General features: G+C 46.2%; 1 protein-coding gene across 5 annotated transcripts in view; it reads right to left on the bottom strand.

The window, feature by feature from the left end:
* Positions 1-19,863, bottom strand: part of LOC120900073 (potassium voltage-gated channel subfamily KQT member 1-like) — a 153,200-nt gene that overhangs the window by 21,568 nt on the left and 111,769 nt on the right. For 3 of the 5 annotated variants that reach the window (XM_040306622.1, XM_040306624.1, XM_040306623.1), the window contains exons 3-4: positions 12,118-14,012; positions 4,421-4,638 (exon numbers count right to left, since the gene is read on the bottom strand). In XM_040306622.1, coding sequence (XP_040162556.1) covers positions 4,421-4,638; positions 12,118-13,298 — 1,399 coding nt within the window. In that variant the 5' untranslated portion in view covers positions 13,299-14,012. The remainder of the gene's footprint in view (positions 1-4,420; positions 4,639-12,117; positions 14,013-19,863) is intronic. The other 2 variants (XM_040306625.1, XM_040306626.1) reach the window with 1 other exon arrangement.

Raw genomic sequence — 19,863 nt, 5'->3', positions numbered from 1 at the left:
GCAGCAGTAGCTTATCGGGTGGCTTTATTTTGTTTGAGCTAGTCGGGCTCTCTCTCTCTCTGTGTCAAAACCAGCCCAACCGAGAGGCAAATTTAGCTGGATCGGCTTCGAAAGCGACCCACCCACCCTCTCAGACCTCAGCTCTCGGACAAACAAAAAGAGATCCCTTCCCCCTCCCCCTCCCTTCTTGCCCTAAAAATAGATGAAGCTGATTGACAAATATTTACACTTTAATTGTTCGCTTGGCGCATTGGCTTTGGAGGCCAGCTGCTGGTGTGCTACAAAGACGCTCAGTCTTATCCGGCCTTGCAGATAATGGGGTTGGGTCGGCGTTGGGTCGTAGTAATAGTGGCAAACGACACCCAGTGGCAAACATCATTAAGTGTCCGTAGTAACAGTACGGTTTGACTTTCTTTTTGGGAGGTTTTGTACGGTGACAACTGCTACTGTAAAGTAAATATTTGCCTATCAACGCCAAACGATGAACCTACGTTTTGGGGGTGAAACTCTTTGCTGAAGGGAAGTGGGGGATGAAATAAGCTTTAATTTGGGTAAATAAACTCAAACCCAATTTCTAACCTCAAACTCAAACGTAACAGCTTCTTGCATTTCGTTAGGCTACTATTATCTAAACTTCAATCATTTGGAATAATACCAGTGTGAAACGAACGAAACAACTCGAAACTGCACCATTAAAGGCACAATTTGCGTAATGGGAAACTGTCCCTGTGACGTTTGCTGCTACATTCAAGCAACCGTCCAAAACATTTGCCATCATCAAACTGCAGCTGCATGATGAACGGACTGCAGACTGCAATTATTTGGCGCAATAAAACTTTTACGCCTCACCATGTGGCACCATCTCTGCATCTCGCAGTATATCGGATCATCATCTTTTTTTGCCAAAAGAAGCACCATTTTATGACGAACAGCGATGCCATATAATTTTGCGAGCAAGCACACAACCAACGTTTCGAATATTATACGCTCTCTGTACGGGAAACAGCAAACAGCAGGAAAGAGGTCGTCGTAATGGGGTTTGATGTCAGCAGTTTGATGTTGTTTTATCGCTCGATGCGCTTCGGTCAATGTTTTCACTGCACTTCGGTCACGTGATGCATGTGTGTGGAAAGTGTTTATGTGGTTGAAAAATGTCCTCCCCTTAATTAGAAAGATGATGAAGGACTGTGCGGTAATAATAATACTGTAGCTGCAAGAATGCTCACCAAATCTGCTGGCTTATTCAATGTACATTCGCACGAGTGGCCGTTTTTTATGCGTCTTAATTTAAACTCAATTTAAAGGTTTACAAATTAATTCAATCAAAATGTTTTGCTGTCATCCGATTCCCCGAAAAGAAGAGGTCTTTAAACCAACTGAACCAACCGTCTCGGAACATGTGAAATGCGTACCAAATTAAAGCGTTACTGCTAACGCCGACCGTCGTCTCTTCCCCGGCTAAGCCGTAAACGAAACAAATTGTGCTGAATTGAGAGAGAATAGAAAAAAAAACAATTGCTTGTTCAAAGTAAAAGTTTGTACAGACAAAAAAGGATCCCTCTCGCACCACGCCGTACGGAACGCCGCAACCCGCACAAAGCAAAGCGGCGGATAGCGTAATAACAAAAGCGCGCGCCTGAACGAACCGACGAAAAAGAAGAGAAAACATTTTTTTTTTTTCAAATGAAACAAAAGAAGAAAGCAAAGCAGGAATGTTCGTATAAAAAAGGAAGGAAAAATAAACTCAAACGAAATTGCAACGAAGACCAAATCGGTAGGAAAAATCTCGGCCAGAGAATATTTCTGTTTTCGGAGTTTAAATGGAGGATTGGAGGAGTCGACAAACCAGGCAAGAAGCCGCCTTGGAGTGGAGTGCAGTTGAAAGACTCTTCGCCGATCTGCCGGGATGCTTCAGCTGTGTAGAGGAGGTTTTTCGGATAAATGTCGTGACCGGCAGTGGTGGAACAGATCCTCCCCCGATTCTGATTTGATTCAGATTTGTTGGGCATTTTTTTGTGCCTTTTCTCTGGCACTTGTTGCTGTCGTGCAGGGGTTTGGTAAGGTTTTTGAGGGTCACAACAAAAAAAAAAACAAAAACAAAATCACCCATTTGTAGGGCAAATTATGGCGCAAAAGTTTTCAATTATGTTTGACCTCTCGCGAATATGCAAAAAGGACTGTGCTATAATTTTCAACTCCAATGATGCGGTTTTTGTTCATGTGATAAGGATGGAAACATCAAGCAAGTTGATGATTAGGGAAAGTGGGAACATTAATGCAGGCTTGGAAATGATTTGTGGCCATAGAAAAAAGGACCTTTGTGACATTGACAATCCTTTTTGTCTTTTTGAGTGTTTTAAAATTCCAAAAAACTAAAAATTATCAATCCAAAAAGAATGTCAATTAAAACATTTCCCCCTAAACAGAGAGAGAGCCATCATCACCGACTGTTTGCATTTAAACGTCTCCATAGCACGCCAATGCTCGAGCTTAGTTGTTCCACCACACAATTGCTATCTTTTTATCACGTCCCTCCCCTCGTTCTCTGTTTTATGAACCTTTTCCTGTAGACAAGGGAAGTTTTAAAATCCGTGCACCATCACACCGCGCGCCAAACGAATAAGCCCCCGTGGAAATATTGGCCCAAAAGCAAAAGCGTAGGTCCGCGTGCCAAAGGTCCATTTTCTTTTCTCTCTCGAACAATCAAGCCACCGGTATCTTCCACCCCCGCATTTGGTGAGGTAGGGAGGAAACAGGAGTTTAAAAAAAAGAGTCAATTTACCATTCATATTTTTCATGAGCTTTCCTTGGAAAAAAAAGGACAGAGTGCACGAGGTTTCAGGGATTTTTTGGGGAAGCTTTTTTGTAGAAAAAAGAGTGCGCAGAGGTTCAGCGCTTCGAAGAATCGTGCGACAAAAGGGGTAGCAGAACTTTGCACCAACTCAAATTGAAATGCTAATGAGAACGAGGATTTTCAGCGGGCCACTCCGAAGAACTTGACAACGATGACCTCCAGTGTACTCGATTGTGTTGTCGTTTCGTTTTTTCCCACCCACACATACACACCTTCACCGTCAGAATTCTTCATTAAGTGCAGCGGAACATATGCTTGCCGGTGCTTTTAGACACTTTTCCCCTCCGAAAAACCCTATGCCTACTGTGGTATTGTCGTGTAGCGCTAGGCTGCAGGCTATGCTCATGAATAATTCATGCGATTTGTACGCTTTGGCTCTACGGCAGGCAGCAGGCTTTGAGACCTCCGTCCAGGCAGCGGATGGACACATCTGTCGCATTTGCTATTGTCCGTATTGTGCCGTAGTTGTGGTGAAGGTTCTTCTTGAGGTTCTAGTCCGTGAGAAAAAAAAACATTCGAAAAGGCACCCAGTTGCCCAGTGTGTCCCCCTTCTCGGGTGTGTGTGTTTTTTTTTGGTCAGTGTTTTGAGGGCGCTGCTGAGGTTTGGCGATGACGACGCCCCTTGAAGCACACCTGCGAATCGCTGGACATTCCCCATACACCCTCCCAGGAGGTGAGTGATTTCACAGCGCCACACCGGTGTGGTTAAATGATGAGCAAAACCATTTATACTGGTACAACGCGCCCACGGTGCCGGTTCGGTCCCGTGCACCGTGGAGAGCGAGGAAACTAACGACGGGTGCAATTATTTATGCACAAGTAGCGGCGAACCCTTAAATTGCCATTCATTTATTAGACATTTTAGGACGGGAGGAGGGCCGCGGGTGCTTGAGGAAAGGCTTACGGTAAGGAGGGACATTAGCACCTGGTTCGGGATTTAAGAACTAGCAGCAGTGCCGGAGGCACTGGCACCTTCCAAAATTATTCCATTCCAGTGGAGCACAAACATTTGGAAGAAGGCGGCAGAGGCAACACTGTCACGAAGAGACCTTGGTTTCAGTGCTCTGTGTGTCGTATTTGCCCTGTGCTCTTGTGAGAACCTTTTCGGGGAGGATGGGGGAAGCTAAAATCAAGCACAGAGAACGACCGGAATTAACGCAAACTCACACCACGCGAGCGCCTGCCTGGATGGTGAAAAGAATAAATAAAAGTATCACCGTTACCAAGAAACACACAGAGCGACCAAATGCTTCCCGGTGTTGAGGTGGCATCAAGAGCTTTCTTGCAACTGCACGAACGAGTTGCTCTTGTGTATGTATCCCTATGTTTGTGTGTGTGTTGAGTGCTGCCAGTTAAATATGTACGAGTGTATGCATTTGAAATCGAAGTGTCGTGTTTTAATTTAGTTTCTAATGAATTTGAAATTAGCCCTCCCAGGCTCCTCGTGCCCGTGTCCGTGGCTTCGTGTGGATCGATTCCACTCGCAGGAAGTGGTGCTTGGGAAAATGCCGGGAGAGACTGGGTGTTGGGGAAAAAGCAGGGGGTGCGGGACGGTTTAAAACCTACCTATAATACAGATGGGCTTGCGGATGAAGCGCAACCGGCCGCAGAAGCCCATATACTTTGACCGGCAGCCGGCGGACCAGAGCCGGACCAGGTACTCGACGCCGAAAAACACCACCAGACAGATCTCCATCCAGAATAAGGTCTCGTTCGCGAACTTACTGTACTCGTCTATCGTCGACAATACGCTAAATATCAGACACACTAAAACGAGCAAAAATCTGAAGTGGAAGAAAAAACAAAGGAAAATGATGTTAGCAATTAGAAAACTGGGTTGGAATAGATCATATTGAAGTGAAAAATCGATGCACTCTGACGATTATTAAAGCAGCTGACCCATTAATACTTATCTTATGTTTTATGTGTTTTGGTCCAACACATCGCGTACACGCCACGGGAAGCTATTACGTTTTCAGCTGTCCCAGAAATGTCCTTTTTTATTACCTTTTATTCATTGAACCTTCTTTTTTGTGTGCGATTCGAGAATGATTTCACCGTTCCGATTGCACTGTTCTTTCCCGCCAAGAGAAGCGCCAAGAAATTGCTTCACTAGCGCAACCCACATAATTGTCACCGCAGTTGGCGGACTGTTCTGGACTGGAATGACTTTTTAGTGTCTCCGATTGGTTCACCGGGGATGATGGGATAACGATTTTATGACCGCGTGCACGTGAACGCGCGGTGAACCCCTCCATCATCTTTATGGCACACCGACGCAGCTGTGCCTTTTTCGCTCTTTTTTCGCGTTTTTGCTTGAGATGCAGCCCGAACCGAGATGTGTGTGAACTAGTGATGTGCTCTCTGGAGCGCACCCACGACTCCGATCCGATTCTGACTATTGTTGGTCGAAAATGACGACTCCGGCAAAATGGAATCAATAGATCCGTTCGGACTCGGAGTCGCTCGGAGTCGTCCGGAATCAGTCGGAGTCGTTCGGAGTCATCCGGAGTCATTTGGAGTCGTCCGGACTCGATCGGAGTCGGAGTCATTCGGAGTCGTCTAGAGCCGTGTGGAATCGACCGGAATTGGTTGGAGTCAACAGGAGCGTAAGGTTTTAAGGTGCTTGTAATCAGCCATTTAATTTCGTTGTGTTTTTTGTCTTTCACTTTGTCCGTGCCTACATCGTATACAGGCTTTTTTTCCAAGGTCAACACCGGCCGACTCCGGACGACTTCGACTCCAACCGATTCCGGATGACGCGGACAACTTGAACGACTCCGATTCCGAACGACTCCGGCCGATTTAATTCCAAATTAATCGTTCAATCGGAGTCGTTCAAGTCGTCCGGAGTCGTCCGGAGTCGATCGGAGTCGTCCGGAATCAGTCGGAGTTGTTTGGGCTCGTCGGAGTCGTCCGGAGTCGTCTGGAGTCAATCGGAGTCTTTTAGAGTCGTCTAGTGTCGGATTGGAGTCGGTCGGAATCGAAATCGGTCGAAGTCAACAGGAGCCTTGGTTTAATGTGCTTGTGATCAGGCATTTAATTTCTTTATGTGTTTTTGTCCTTCTCTTTGTCCGTGCCTACATCGTGCCTTTGTTTCGAAGGCCAACCCCGGCATACTCCGGACGACTTCGACTCCAACCGATTCCGGACGACTCGGACGACTTGAACGACTCCAACTCCGAACGACTCCGGCCGACTCCAGACGATTCCGAATTGATCGGAGTCGGATCGGAGTAGACTCCGGATTTTTGCCAACTCTACCCATCACTAGTGTGAACTGTCACAAATCGACGACCTCTCCCCCTCCGGTCATGGGGACTTCTGCTTTACGATCTGCACTCAGCTCGCCAGGGCTCCGGCGCGTTCGTCGCTTAATGGTGCTTTGTTACGAAATCTTAAAGTCAGCGCGTGGCTTCAATAAAGCACTGGTTTTAATGCATTAAATCGCTTCTCCACGTAACCAGCAACGATAAAGGTTGTTCATGAAGCAATCGGGCAATGGGAGGAAAACATATTTTATCTCTATTTTTTCACACTGATGTTGTTCCGATGCTCCTCTAATCCAACCCCCTTCAGGGTGAGGTTAGCACGGTGGGCCCAACTGCCATTGTGTTGGACTTGCCGCACGGAAGTGGAATATATAATGTGGCTGAAAATAGAATTTCAATCATATTTCACTCGCCTCATAAACACGTCCTGCGAAGCGTAACACCGACGCAGGGGCTCAGGCTGCTAAATGTCACTGCGCCGTTCGTTCGTTCACTCGCTCGCTTGCTTCAGAACGTCAGAGGCCCAGAGTCAGCTGATGTCTTGTGCGGCTCGTTCCCCGAAACTGCCCCCGAAAAAAAAAACAACGGCAAAAAACAAACGGCCACGCTGATAGCATGCTGATCTTCGCTTTAAAGATAAAGCTCCGGCTGGGGGTTTGCGCTCAACCGTTTCGCTGAGCTGCGGAACAATGGTTTTGCGGGACTTTTGTGTAGAGGAGTGTTATCCTTTCTTCTAAAGCGTGAAGGATCCAAAACACAGCGGGATGCCCCTTTCGCGCACCAAGGAGCCAAATCTCAGGGAGCAGAGCTTGCAAAAAAACAGGACCAGAAAACACAACTTCCACTTAATAGGCAAGCGTAAAGAGTAAAGCTGAATACGTGGAAGTACGTCTTGCTGCTAACTCCAAGCGTTATCATAACCTCGCGCCATGTTCCACACACAACCCAAAACCCAACTGTGCGCGGCACGGCGCGGATATGAACAGATGCGGTACACAACCGTTCCATTCGTTTGGCGAACCGTTTCGTCGTAAGCTTTGTGCAAGTGGCACAATGGACGGGGCTCTTGACGAGTCGCACTTGACAGACGCGGAGCAGCAACAGGCGCGCCTTCATCGCGGATCATGGAGCTGACATTTGCTGTCGGCGAAACTTTCCTGGCACAAGGGTGATGTGGTCCCGAGGGAAAGAGAGAGAGAGAGATAGAAAAAGACGAAAAAAGGACAACCCAAGGCCTTGGTAGACCTGGGAGTAGGATTGTTTGAAGTGTTAATTGTCAGGAAAAATTACACTTAATGCTACCGAGAGTAGTGTTGTGGGGGGAAGGCTGCCGTGAGTTTTGTGTGTAGAACACATTCAATTGATCGTGTACAAAAGCAGCAAATTAAAACTACAATTAAATTTTATTTGCCTGTCACTTTGAATTGTTTTTCACAACCCAGCAAAATGCTTCTATTAAATACATGTTTTCACTTTTGTGTCTGTCTTTCTCTCCCTACGCACATCACACTGAACGATTCTCTGGTAATTGGCGGTGATGTTAATACGGGAAAAATAATTGATCGATTTTCTCTGCCAATCCAGGTCATTTCGTTGTGTCAGCAGGTAAAATGTGCCAATTGACATTTAATTGATAAAAACGACCCAATTGATTGAAGGTTTATTTTACCGCCCGAACATCCATCTCCATCCGCGGGAGGGGGTTCAGTGTTTTGCAAATGACGTTTTAATTTTGTGTTTTAATATTTTCATTGGCTGCTAGTAATCGGTTGGCCTTATTTTCCTTTTTTTGAGTCTTTTTTTAAAGTATTCACTAACAAAGGGAACACAGTTAGGGGAGGCTCTTTTACAGGGTTTTTCAGGAGTTCTCATCGCTGTGGGTCACTTTATTGGCTCCTTCTTACGGTAGCATCCTTGTTGGACAAATCCAATAGGAAATTCTGAAGCGCCTGTCAAAAAAGGGTGCTATAGAGTCCAATTTTCATTATATTAACTTCACTTCCAATAAGATAGAGGCAGGAAATGTCCCATAACTATGAGAACCCCTGGAAAACCCTGTAAAAGAGGAAGCACGAGAGGAAGCTTTTCAGATGAGCTTTCTGATCCTTTCCGGAGTTCTAAAATCAAAATCCGGAGTAAAATCAAAACAAAATGCAAAGATTCGTCTCTACTTAATGACTAATACTTCCAATTGCAGCTAAGCAAAGGCGCAAGTGCACTCCAAGCATTGCTGTTTTCCCCATCCACCTTGCTAGTATCCCTTACTCCCCTTTTCATACTTCCCTCGTTCTGCCATTGCGGCATTGCGGAACTACGTCGAACGAAACAAAAAATGGTTCAAAAAACAGACAAAAAATCCACCATGGATGCACATTAATTTTAGATTAATGTAATGGAACCGTGGCAAAAGCAGCAGCAGCATCAGTTCAGCGGAATTGAATCAACCGAGAGAGAAAGGGAGGGAGGGAAGGAACAACCGGTGAACTGAACCCTCTCGCGTAAGTTCCGATCCATCCAGCGGATGTGAACGGATAAGAAAACGTCAAGATGGATGGTTGTTTGGTGAGACGCGCGCGGGGATAAAGGAATTTGCAAACGAACTACGTAATGGTAACGCAGTTAGACCCGGTTAGGGAAGGGAAGGCTGTGTGGCTGTATGGAATGGATCGCATCCGGTTCGGATGAAAGCTTCTCCCATTTCACGTTGAATGACGTGCGCGCTTGTGAGCGATACAACAATGCGCCAGGGAAATGGTTCGGTTAGGCAAAAACAAGGCAAAAAAATGGACAAAATGTACAGAGTAAAGCAATTCAAAGTAATACAATTGTTTTGAGCTACTTATTTGCATTGTCGATTAGAGTTAAATGAATACTGTGGTAAAAAAACGGTTTATTTAAGATTTTAACTGCCCTCGTTCAATCCCATGGTGCCCGTACTATCACGTATACAAGCGTTTATCTGCTAAGCTTGTGTCAAATCGGCGGAGATGAAATCGAGCTCCTCAAGATCGCCCCAGCGTTGAAAAATTCCTCTTCCTTATTCAATTCAATTCCGCGCGTACGCCCGTGCCGCGGAGCTACTTTTCCGAACGCACAGCAACAGCGGTGCCTACTGCGTTCAGCGTTCACCGTTCCGTACCTGGGCAAGATTACCTTGGAGAGATTGCGCTGCAAAGCAGGCGGAACGAACGGTGATTTGTTTAACTCGCAGCATCCATCGGTCTCGAATCAATCGGGCAGAATACCGGTGTTTCGGTGATTGAAGCGTCCCCCCTCCTCGCTTCAGAAGGATGTTGCGACCGTTGGGACCGTTGGAGTAAGATGAATGAAAATCGGGTACGGGTAGAGCACAGCGTAAAAGTTTTGCATACCGTGTAGCTCGTCCATAAAGGATTGGATGCTCGGGCTGGGATTAGGACGTTCCAGGAAGGGATCGAAACGCTATCGGGTACACTACTATCAAGGTTTCGCGCTATCTAATCTTGGGTGTTTTATTACCAACTGTGGGACTTCAGTTGCAAGGTTTTTCCTTGCTAGCTTAGTTCTAGAAGGCGAATCCTTATTAAATTGTTACACTGCACATTATTCGACGAAGACTCTCTTGGATGAAAATCGATTTCGAAATCCGCTCAGAATCTATGCAAACAGCCTTTTCATCCTAACAGTAAGCAATAGTGTTCCATTGGAATCATTATAATTCTCAGCAAGTCGAGTATGTTCTACTGTGATTTGCGTGCTTGTGATATGTATTTAAATGACACACTTTTGCACTCCTTCCTACCCTGAAGACAGCAGACGAGACTTACTGTCTGCGTGCAAGACAACCTCTGCTGCATCTGTTCTGAGTTGTTGCACTGTTTTGAATGCAATTAAAAGTACATTTCCACTTACTGTGACAGCGAGGAGGCACCCTACCAGAGAAACTTTTTGATGAGCACTGGCAGCAGATAGCACAAGCAACTGCCATTAATTAATGGTAGATACCATAGTACCAAGCTCGTTGACATCATGGCATACTGCCATGTTAACTGGAAAAATGATTCCCTGAGAGCTTTCACGCATGTAATAATACTCTAAACTTTCGGAAAACTCATACCGATTGTTTTGCAATCTCTGCCGAAGAGTTGAAATCGACAACCCCACTTACGAAGGTTAGATTAGTGCTCAAGTTTCTCAGCTTCATCCGCCACTGCGGCTCACGAAGCTCATCTCGGTAAGTGCTTCCCACCGCAACCGACGCGTTGTTTACACTCACTCTTCGCGCGCGGTTTTCACAGGTACACAAATTATGTTGTTATGTGGTGAATTAATTAAACCACAGACCGGGTGAACATTATCTCCGCCCTCTCTCCCTCTCTCGCTGTTCTGTCGCTACCACCAAAGGCACAGGCAAGCGATACAATTTAACGCACCTGGCTGAGCATTTGGCAGTTCAGGGCGTCGTCGTTCAACTTTGTAAAGCCGGATTTTTGCGAGAATGTTCAGCGCTACTATGTTGCCAACTTTTGGTTCGTAGGCGAAAGTCTAGTTCTTTCCTGTGACAGGCAATAAATTATGCCTGCCATCGTTGTGCGGAGTTGCCGGGAAATAGGGGAACGAGTAATTTCGTTCACTTGAGAGAACTTGTTACACGAATGCAACCTGAAAGGTAGTCATCGAAGCAATTTGAGCGTTGCAATGACGCATGCTCATAAACAATAACTTAAAAATCAGTCTCAAATTTATTTTTAATGTTTTGTTCAATTTCTTCAAGATCCAATGGGTAAAACAGTTTATGTTATTAAAAGACTAAGAGTTTACCTTAAGATCATCAACAATGTCATCAGTCTGAGGTTCCATTACTCAAGTTGCGTTCCAATGTAGGTTCGAACATAGTCAGTCAACATAGGTCTCTTTTGCTACTGACGATTCTCGTGGCGTCCTGTACTCGATCAGCTAATCTGCTTGACCCTATTAGACCCTATTTAACGGCCTTAGCCGAACTTATTGCTAGTTGGCCCTCAAATTGGTCAGCTAGTTGTCTCATATTTGCGGATATCATTTTGTCCTTATCGATCAGTTGCCGTCATCTCGTGTTTTTAGTTCCAACTATTCGAGCTATCGTATACAGCTTGATGTTTTGTAAATAATCGCCAGTCAAAATGCACAAGGTTGTTATCGTGCCAATAATACGAGTGACCTCAGATAGTTTCCTTACTTCTTAACAAAATGTCATAACCTTATTTCTTGTGGTAAAGAGTCTTACATAGTAGCAAGATCCCGGTGTTCATTGAGGTCTCCGAATTATTGAAAACGCTATAGGAACCTTCACTAGATCTCAGCAGACTCGCTACCTCGCCATTAATGAATCGTAAAATTTAGTATTAGTAGTAGATCAAAGATCAATTTCTAAAGTTCTGAGTCATGAATGAGTTCTCAGTTGTAATATCAAGGGACACGAACTTGAGAAGAAATAAAAAGGCTTGAGAAAGGCCTACATTCATATGACCAATTAGGATCTTCACTCGTTTTAATCTGCCACTGTTCAGAGCTAGTATGTGATATACAGATGTAGCACAATCATAACAAGATAATATCTAATCACGATCAACTCAGAGATCCATTCTAAGTGAAAACCTTATTTGTGACTACTGGTTGAGTGCTTCACTGTGACTATCTTTTCTGGTTGCATTCGTGTAACAAGTTCTCTCAAGCGATCGAACTACTCGTACCGCTGTATATACAATTACTATTAGAGCACTATTTTTTAAATATCTTTGTTTGTGGTGAAACGTGTAATGCTATCTTCAATAATCAATACTCATCAAGATATCAACTCCATTCGAATAAGCTCTCCAACATCTCCAAAAACTCAGAATGTTTCTAATTTCGACTGGATCTTACGTTTCAAATTCCAACAAAACAGCAGTAAACAATAATATGCCCCATAATAACGTCAATAACATCCCCAACCATCCCCACTCCTCCCCACTCCCTTCGCACCATACTTACACTGAGAAGTGATATACAAAACACAGCCAACCGCCGGGATGCTCGAGAAAGACGTAGAACCGCTCCTGCACGGTTTTCCCGCGCCGATGGTGGAAAACGTATTTGGCCTTGAACGCTTGGTCGATCGGCAGCGCTATTGGGTAGTACGGGTTCGGCACGCCCAAATTCTTGCCCCCGCCCGCCGTCGCACTGCCACTCCCATCTCCTCCTCCTCCTCCGCCTCCGCCTGCTCCATGATGATGCAAGCCCATCGCCACACCCGGCAGCTCGTTCACATCGTCATCCATATCGACGTCGTCGTCATCATCGTCATCGACCACTATGTTGCCCTGGCTGGCCCCCACCCCATCCAGCAGATCGTTCGACCGGGACCGCGATCGGCTCCGGTTTTTACGCCTCATCGGTGTCGGCACACGCTTGTGGTGCGGTTCGAACGCGCGCGCCGGCTTGCCCGGCCGAAACCGGCGCAGAAACTTGAGCGCCCGCGGCGACGAGGACGTACACGGCCCGCCCGGATGAAGCGGCGCCCGGTGCGGATCGCCCGCGTTCAGCTCGGTCGTTTCCATCGCCGACTCCACATCGTCGACCAGATCGTCCTCCGAGCCCTGCAGCGCCCGGTAGCTGATCATACCGCCGCCACCACCGGGGCCGGGTGAAACGCTGCCCGTCGCGCACGGGCTCGGCGTTTGCGTTTGTGTCGATCCACCGCCACCGCCTCCCATCGTGATGCCGTTGCTGCCGGCACTGGGACTGGCGGACAGTGCGGACCGGCTGCCGGTCAGCAGGTTCGTCGTCTCCTTCACCGGTGACTTCAGCACGCTCAGCACGAGATCGTCACAGTGGGCCGGGCCGGCCTGCCGCAGCTGCTGGTCGTCCATCGCGAACGAGCCGAGCCCGCGGGCGATCATGATCGGGGGCAGTGCCACGGTCGCACCGCTGAACTGGTGGATATTACCGTACGAGTAGTGGCGCTTGCCGAGTTGCTGGTGCTGCTGGTGCTGCAGCTGTTGCAGCTGGTGCTGCTGGTGCTGCTGCTGCTGCTGCTGCTGTTGCTGGTGTAGTTGGTGCGCTTTCGCTTCCTGCTGCTGCAGCCGTAGATTGCGTGACTGCCGGTAGAGATTCTCCTGCTCGCCTCTGTTCATTGTTATCGTGGTGGTTGCACTCAGCACGACCGACAACATTTGGCAGTACCGTCCTGCGGAGTCGCCGGATGCCGCGCGGATTGCTAGCCGCGACTCGTCGGCCCATCGATCGTGGCACACGGCCCCACCGACATGGCGGACAACGGGGATCGCCCACAAACACGAATGCCACTACTACTTCTACTACTGCCGCACCGCTGCCGCACGGTTCGTCCGTTCGTCCCGAGTGTCTTGCGCACCTGCCGCACGAGTTCTTTTGCCACCACTTCAGCTTCCTGTTGCCCGACTACGGTTGCACTGGTCGGGTGCACTGTCACCATTATTCCGAACGCTGGCCTGGTGCAGGAATGGAAGGGATGCACACTATTTACAGAGCGCTCATCATTGCACACCCTTGAGCTCACACATACTTGCCGTGTCGTGGTGCCGTCGTTCGCTTTCTTCTTGGTGGGCGGAAGAGAAGATTTGTGCTTTTGCTAAATTAACCTTACCGAATTCACCCCCCCACCACACACACACACACTGGCACACAAGCACTTCGTTTCGATTTGCCGTTCCTCCGCCCACTTTTTATCCACTTTCATGCATTGCGAGAGCAATTTTCGCATTCGATGACTTTCCGCCTTTGCCTTTGAGTGCTTGGGTTGCTACTTCTTGTGTTGCTTCGCTTCACTTTGTGGTTGGGCGAGAACACACCGAGACACACGCTTCTAATGATTCCCACTTTTCGCGTTCGCCATTGCCATCCAGAACCTACGGGATTTGGGGAAGGGATGTGGGAGTGGGAAGATAATTAGAAAAAGTGTTAATCAACTTAAATTTTCCCGCCCGCCCGCCATCACTTTTTGCTCGCTTTATTTTAGCCACAGACAGACACACAGCATTTGGGCCAGCCCGGAATGAGACACGCTGTACGAAAATCCGTTTTACGCGATGCGGGAGAAACGCGAATCACAAAAAAAGCACTTTCGGGGGGAACTGGTAGAATCAAAACACTGTTCAGACGTGGTGCCACGATGGGATGGGATGGTAAAGAGTCGACGGTAATTAACGCTGGGAGTGTGCGGTGCCAAGTTGATTCACTCGTAATCGATTTTCATTTCGTGAACTTTATGCGATGCGTTTGCACGAGTGTGTTTAATTGTGAAGAGGGAAAATGACATCGTTCAGAATGGCGATGTAATTGAGTTTTCAAATGGAATACACAGTTTTTTTTAATAAGACATTTGCTTTTTTAAAGAGCGATCAGCAAAGAAGGCAAAGGTACGGTCCAATTTGTAGTAATTTATGATCCTCGATATCAATGTTTCGCTAAAACGACACTAAAAGAGCCATCTGCAGGGAAACGCTGTTACTATACACTAATCTCGATGATACTAAGCTGAAACGTGTAAATTGTAATAAAAACGAACAACCAGACGATTGTGAAAAGAAAAAATTAATTCAATTAGATTTCAAGAACGATTTCGACTATCAAAGACTGATAATTCCTGCACTGCTACGAGAGGCTCACAAAAAGAGTGGAATTGCATCACTGAAGCTCAGTATTCAACAGTGAGAAGATCTTGAGAAGGGGCGCCCAGCAACCAGTTGGAGAGCATTAGCAAGTAGAAAACTATTGTTTAAAGATGTACTTCTTCTTCTCCTTTTTCATCTTCTTCTACTTAGCGTAAAGTCATACGTGGACATGCCGGCCTTTAGAGGCTACCGGGACATGCAGCTGGATAATTAGTCCTTGCCACGGAAGGACGCTCCAATGCGGGCATATCATTATTTCACCTAAATACCATTAAAAGAGCCATCTGGAAGGAAAAGCTAAAATACTAAGCACTTATCTCGATGATACTAAGATGCAACATGTAGATTGTATTGTAAACAAAACTTAAATAACAAGACAATTTTGAGAAGCAAAATATAATCCCATTCGATCTCATGAATGATTCTGACTTACACAGGCTGATAATTTCTGCATTACTACGAGAGACACACAAAAAACAGTGGAACTGCATCACTAAGCCTCAGAATTCGACCTTGAAGTTCGTGAGAAGTTCAAATCCTGACCACTAGAGGGCACCTTCTTGGGTTAGTGTTTGGGTAGCATTAGCGAGTAAAAGCGAGCAATTTTTCCAAATATGTATTTCTTCTTCTTCTCCATCATCTCCCTCGTCTTCTTCTTCTTCTTCTTCTTCTTCTTCTTCTTCTTCTTCTTCTTCTTCTTCTTCTTCTTCTTCTTCTTCTTCCTCTTCTTCTTCTTCTTCTCCCTCTTCTTCTTATTCTTCTTCATCACTCGGAGTAAAGGACTAAATTGACATGCCGGCCTATACAACAGGCTTTCGAGACTTAATTCATTATCACGCAGCCGGATAATCACTCCTTGCTAAGGGGAGACCGTCTATTCTCCATGAGCCCCCTCAAAGGGTGTACTAATATTTAAAAAAAATATTTAAGACTTGCAATGGCAAGATACAACCTATCTTACACTACTGTTTTCATTGCTAATATGCAATACAATTGAAAGTGTTGGGAAAACTGAGCGCAGCACCGCTACTCAACACTGTCGCCACGTGACAAGGGCTTGACGTACGCGTTCGGCTAAGCTCAGCGCTGCTCGACTAAGTTCGGGAATGAAGGGCTCGGGATCGGTCTCTTCATCTTTTATCCGCCGACCCGGACGGACGTAGCGCGTGCTCGTCCCGTTTTATCTTATACAGTGCGTGTCTTGTAAACGCGTCTATTTTATGTAATATTTAATTTGTTAAAATAAATAAGTGATAAGTTGCAAACCATAAAAGAAAGATTAAATTTTATAATTCATTTAACAAAATCCCTCCATTAGTAGTAATAATACTCCATTTCATAAGTACTATGCAACACAAAATGCAAAAGTTTGTTACCAAAACTCACGAGGGCACTTAATTTACACACCTTTCTCATGACCTTTCCTTGCCAAGTATTGTACCTTATTGTTTTCCACCATCTTGATGATGATGATTTGCAAACATTTCATTCCCTTCTGTCGGTTGTTTGTTATTGTTTTGGTGGTGATGGAAATTTCTTCAAAAGATTGCGCTAAAAACTTTCTCCCAAGTCCAAAAAGGTCCCAACCGCCAGTAGTAGCCAGCAGTTTTGATTGATCGAGCTCCCGAGAGAGAGAGAGAGAGAGAGTGAGCCGGTATGTTTGCGTGCCAAAAAATTCCAAACCCCATTCCAGTTCTAGCTCGCGGCACCGGGGGCGATCGATGGGGCAAAATGGGGAAGGGATACAATTTCCCTAGCCGTTACATTTCACTCTCAATTAGGGATACTTTCTTGACCGAGCTGCCAGTGTGATTTATGCGCCCCCGGCAGTTGGAGATGAAGGCCAGAAGATGTACTAAAGAGTGTGTGTGTGTGAGAAAGAGAGAGAGAGAGAGAGAGAGAGAGAAAGAGAACCACTCAACACCGATCAGACAATCAGCTGCTGCTGTTGCTAGTGGTGTTTCTAGCCCATCCATAATATATAACGAGCCGAGCGGGTTTTTTTTGTCACGCAGCACGTGGCGAAGCCGTGAAAAATCGAACGTAAACAGTTGATGGCCGTAAATCATGAAAAATTACCATTATCCGTGATCGCGTGCCAGTGGCTCTCTTTTTGGGGGCTGGCGAAGCTCTGGCTTGCTGCTCTCCTGTGGCTCGATGCTTTACGACCCACCCCGGTCGGTCCGTACGCCGTAGCCGCTCAATGTCGAGGTTCTTTGGCCACTTTTACGTTTCCCTCGAGGCGTAAAGTGGCGATCAAATGTTTTTCTTTTTCACTTTTCTCTCGTCTTCGCCCTACTCATACCTCCCTACCCTTTAGGGAGAATTGTTCCACGAGAATGGTGGGGCATAAAAACACAATACTGGAAGGAGAATTGCAACGATGTACTACAAGCCAGCGCACTGCTTGGTTCGTGTTTTCCATTTTCGCGGCGGTAGAAGGTGGAATGGATTTGTGACCTCGTCACACCGGTCGGCACAAAGAAAGCGGTGCAGCAACGCGCGCAAGGCGAAGGTTCACGTTGGCGCACCGTTTTCAATAAATAGCTTTCAGTGGAATGATTTATTCAAAGTGTAAGTTTAGCTTCCGGTGCTAAGTTCCCTGCAGTATCGATTACTTGTAACTTTCGTGTGTTTTTTTGTTGCCTTTGTTATTTAGTTTCTTTTTCCCCACCCAAACGCAGGTGGGCTGGTTAAAAGGGGTTTGGCCCCGGCTTAAATCGACACCACCCGGTTAACCCGATGGAGACCCGGGTGCGGGTATTTAGGATTCTTTTAAGAAGTCTTTCTTTTTTGTGTTGCTTTACGCTCTTTCTCACGGTTGTTTGAGTATCAGGCAACTTTCCAATAATTGATGAGCTTGGTGAAAGTTTTCTAGCGTCGTCCCCTGTACCGGGTCCGGTTTGCCCCCCTTCCCACCCGGTAGCAAATCCCTTCCGAGGGGAAATGGGAAAAGGTAAAGTTAGCTTTACGCGCGCACCACTGTAATATGCTTGGGTAAGAGTTTTTACGCTTTTTTAATTGAGTCGTGGAATTACACCAAGGCATCCAAGAATTGTGAAGTTTCTTTTTTTGTCTCCCCTGTTTTTGTCGCTCGAACAAATTATTTAGTTAAGCTGAAATTAATTCAACCTAATAATTTGCTCTTTGTAGGCAGGAGCGTGGGCAGCAAACCTAGGGCACTGGAAGATAAAAAGCAAAACGTGTGCCTCATTCCTCCTTCCCTAGTTCTTTCCTCTCGTTAAATAGAACTTAAAATTCCAATCATTATTTCAACGGGAACCAATTATTGATCTTGCTGACCTCGTCACAATGATCTGTTTTTGTTACATTTTTGCGACGCTTGCCAAACAAAAAGACGCCCTCCCGAATTGACGCTCAAATCTTATTATTTCCAATTAATGGGAGTCCAGCGTAATAATAAATCTTTAAAAAAAATGTGATAAAAATTGGGTTCCGAGAAAATAAACTCTGTTTTTCTTGTCAAAAAAAAAATGCACACAAAAAAATAGCCGTTAAGCTTATTAACCGAAGCACGCAGGCGCAAAAAGTGCAACAAAAACACAAAATAACGCAAGAAGCTTCCCGAAGCTTAACGGCACGTCAATTAGCTTTGTGATGGATTCTCTCGCATGAAGCTGCTCTTTGTGTGTGTGCCACAAGAGGGGCTTTTTTGCGCTTCTCAGTGGAGGTTTTTTTTTGAGGCACACCAACATTTACCGGTAATTATTTCGATACGATTCGACAAACAAAAGCAACAACATCAAGCACGGGGTGGGGGGGGACTTTCCGAGAGACGAATGGTTTTCTTTGTTTCGCCCCTTCTCTCCCCATCATTAACCCAGGATTCAATTAACGAAGTAAACCGGTGCGGTGCGCGTGAAAGGAGCGACTCGCGCTCTTTGTTGTTCTTGCCGTCCGAGTAGCCGATGGGAAATTAAAATTGAAAACACACCTGTGGTGGTGAGGTGGTTGTGTGCCTGGTTCGGAACCCGTTTCGGACGGCTGTTTGTGTTGTTACGGGGCTTTTGTTTCGCTTGTTGATGCCGGCTGTGTTGCCTGAAATCTTTGCGCCCCCCCGTATGGCCTAGGGACTAGGGTGCAGCTTTGTGGCTGATACGCGCGAAAAGTGTGCCTTTCTTGTGCTGACGTTACGGTTCGCAGGGTAAAAGGTAAACAGCAGCCCCATTGGATGCAGCCCGTTTGATCGTACCGGTAAGCTGCTAAATCATTGATGTTTTTTCTTCATTATGAATGTTTGAGAGAGAGGGAACCCTGACAGGTGAATCAACAGGACGCGAAGCATGGGTTAACGCGAGCAGGGGATTAATGCGGGGGCATAAACAGATTTAAAAAAAATAATAACATTAATTCGCGAACAGGGGCTTTTCATTTTTTATAGTGGTTGTAGCTTGATGGCTTTTGATGGTTGAAGTAATGAAGTAATGACAACTCTCCACACTAAACTATACGTCAAACTATACATAATTTAATGTGTAGATTAATGATGTGCTCTCTGGAGCGTCGATCCGACTATTGTTAGTCCGATTCCGACTTGGGCAAAATGGAACCACTACATCCGCCGGAGTCGTCCGGAATCGTCCGGAGTTGTCCGGAGTCGTCCCGAGTCATTAGGATCCGGAGTCGTCCGGAGTCGATCGGAGTTTATAGGAGTCAGAGTCATTCAGTGTCGTCCAGAGTCGATCGGAGTCGAGTCGTATGGTTTAATGTGCTTGTGATCAGGCATTTCATTTCGTTGTCTTCCGTTTTTTGTCTTTCACGTTGAGCGTGCACTTCGTATACAGGACTTTGGTCCTTTGGTTTTCGAAGGCCGACTCCGAACGACTCCGAATAATGCAGGGCGGACCTACCTTCCGGAGTCGAATTTATCAGAGTCGGACCGGAATGGACTCGGGATTTTTGCCAACTTTACCCATTACTAGTGTAGACGGAAGTGTGCCGGTCTCATGGTACAGTCGTCAACTCGTACGACTTAACAACATGCCCGTCATGGGTTCAAGCCCCAAATAAGACCGTGCCGCCATACGTAGCACTGACTATCCTGCTATGGGGGGGTAATTTAATT

Source organism: Anopheles arabiensis, chromosome 3, assembly GCF_016920715.1.
Source record: "Anopheles arabiensis isolate DONGOLA chromosome 3, AaraD3, whole genome shotgun sequence".
In the NCBI taxonomy this organism is placed as follows: Eukaryota; Metazoa; Arthropoda; class Insecta; order Diptera; family Culicidae; genus Anopheles; species Anopheles arabiensis.
This window is presented reverse-complemented; position numbering and strand designations above follow the sequence as displayed.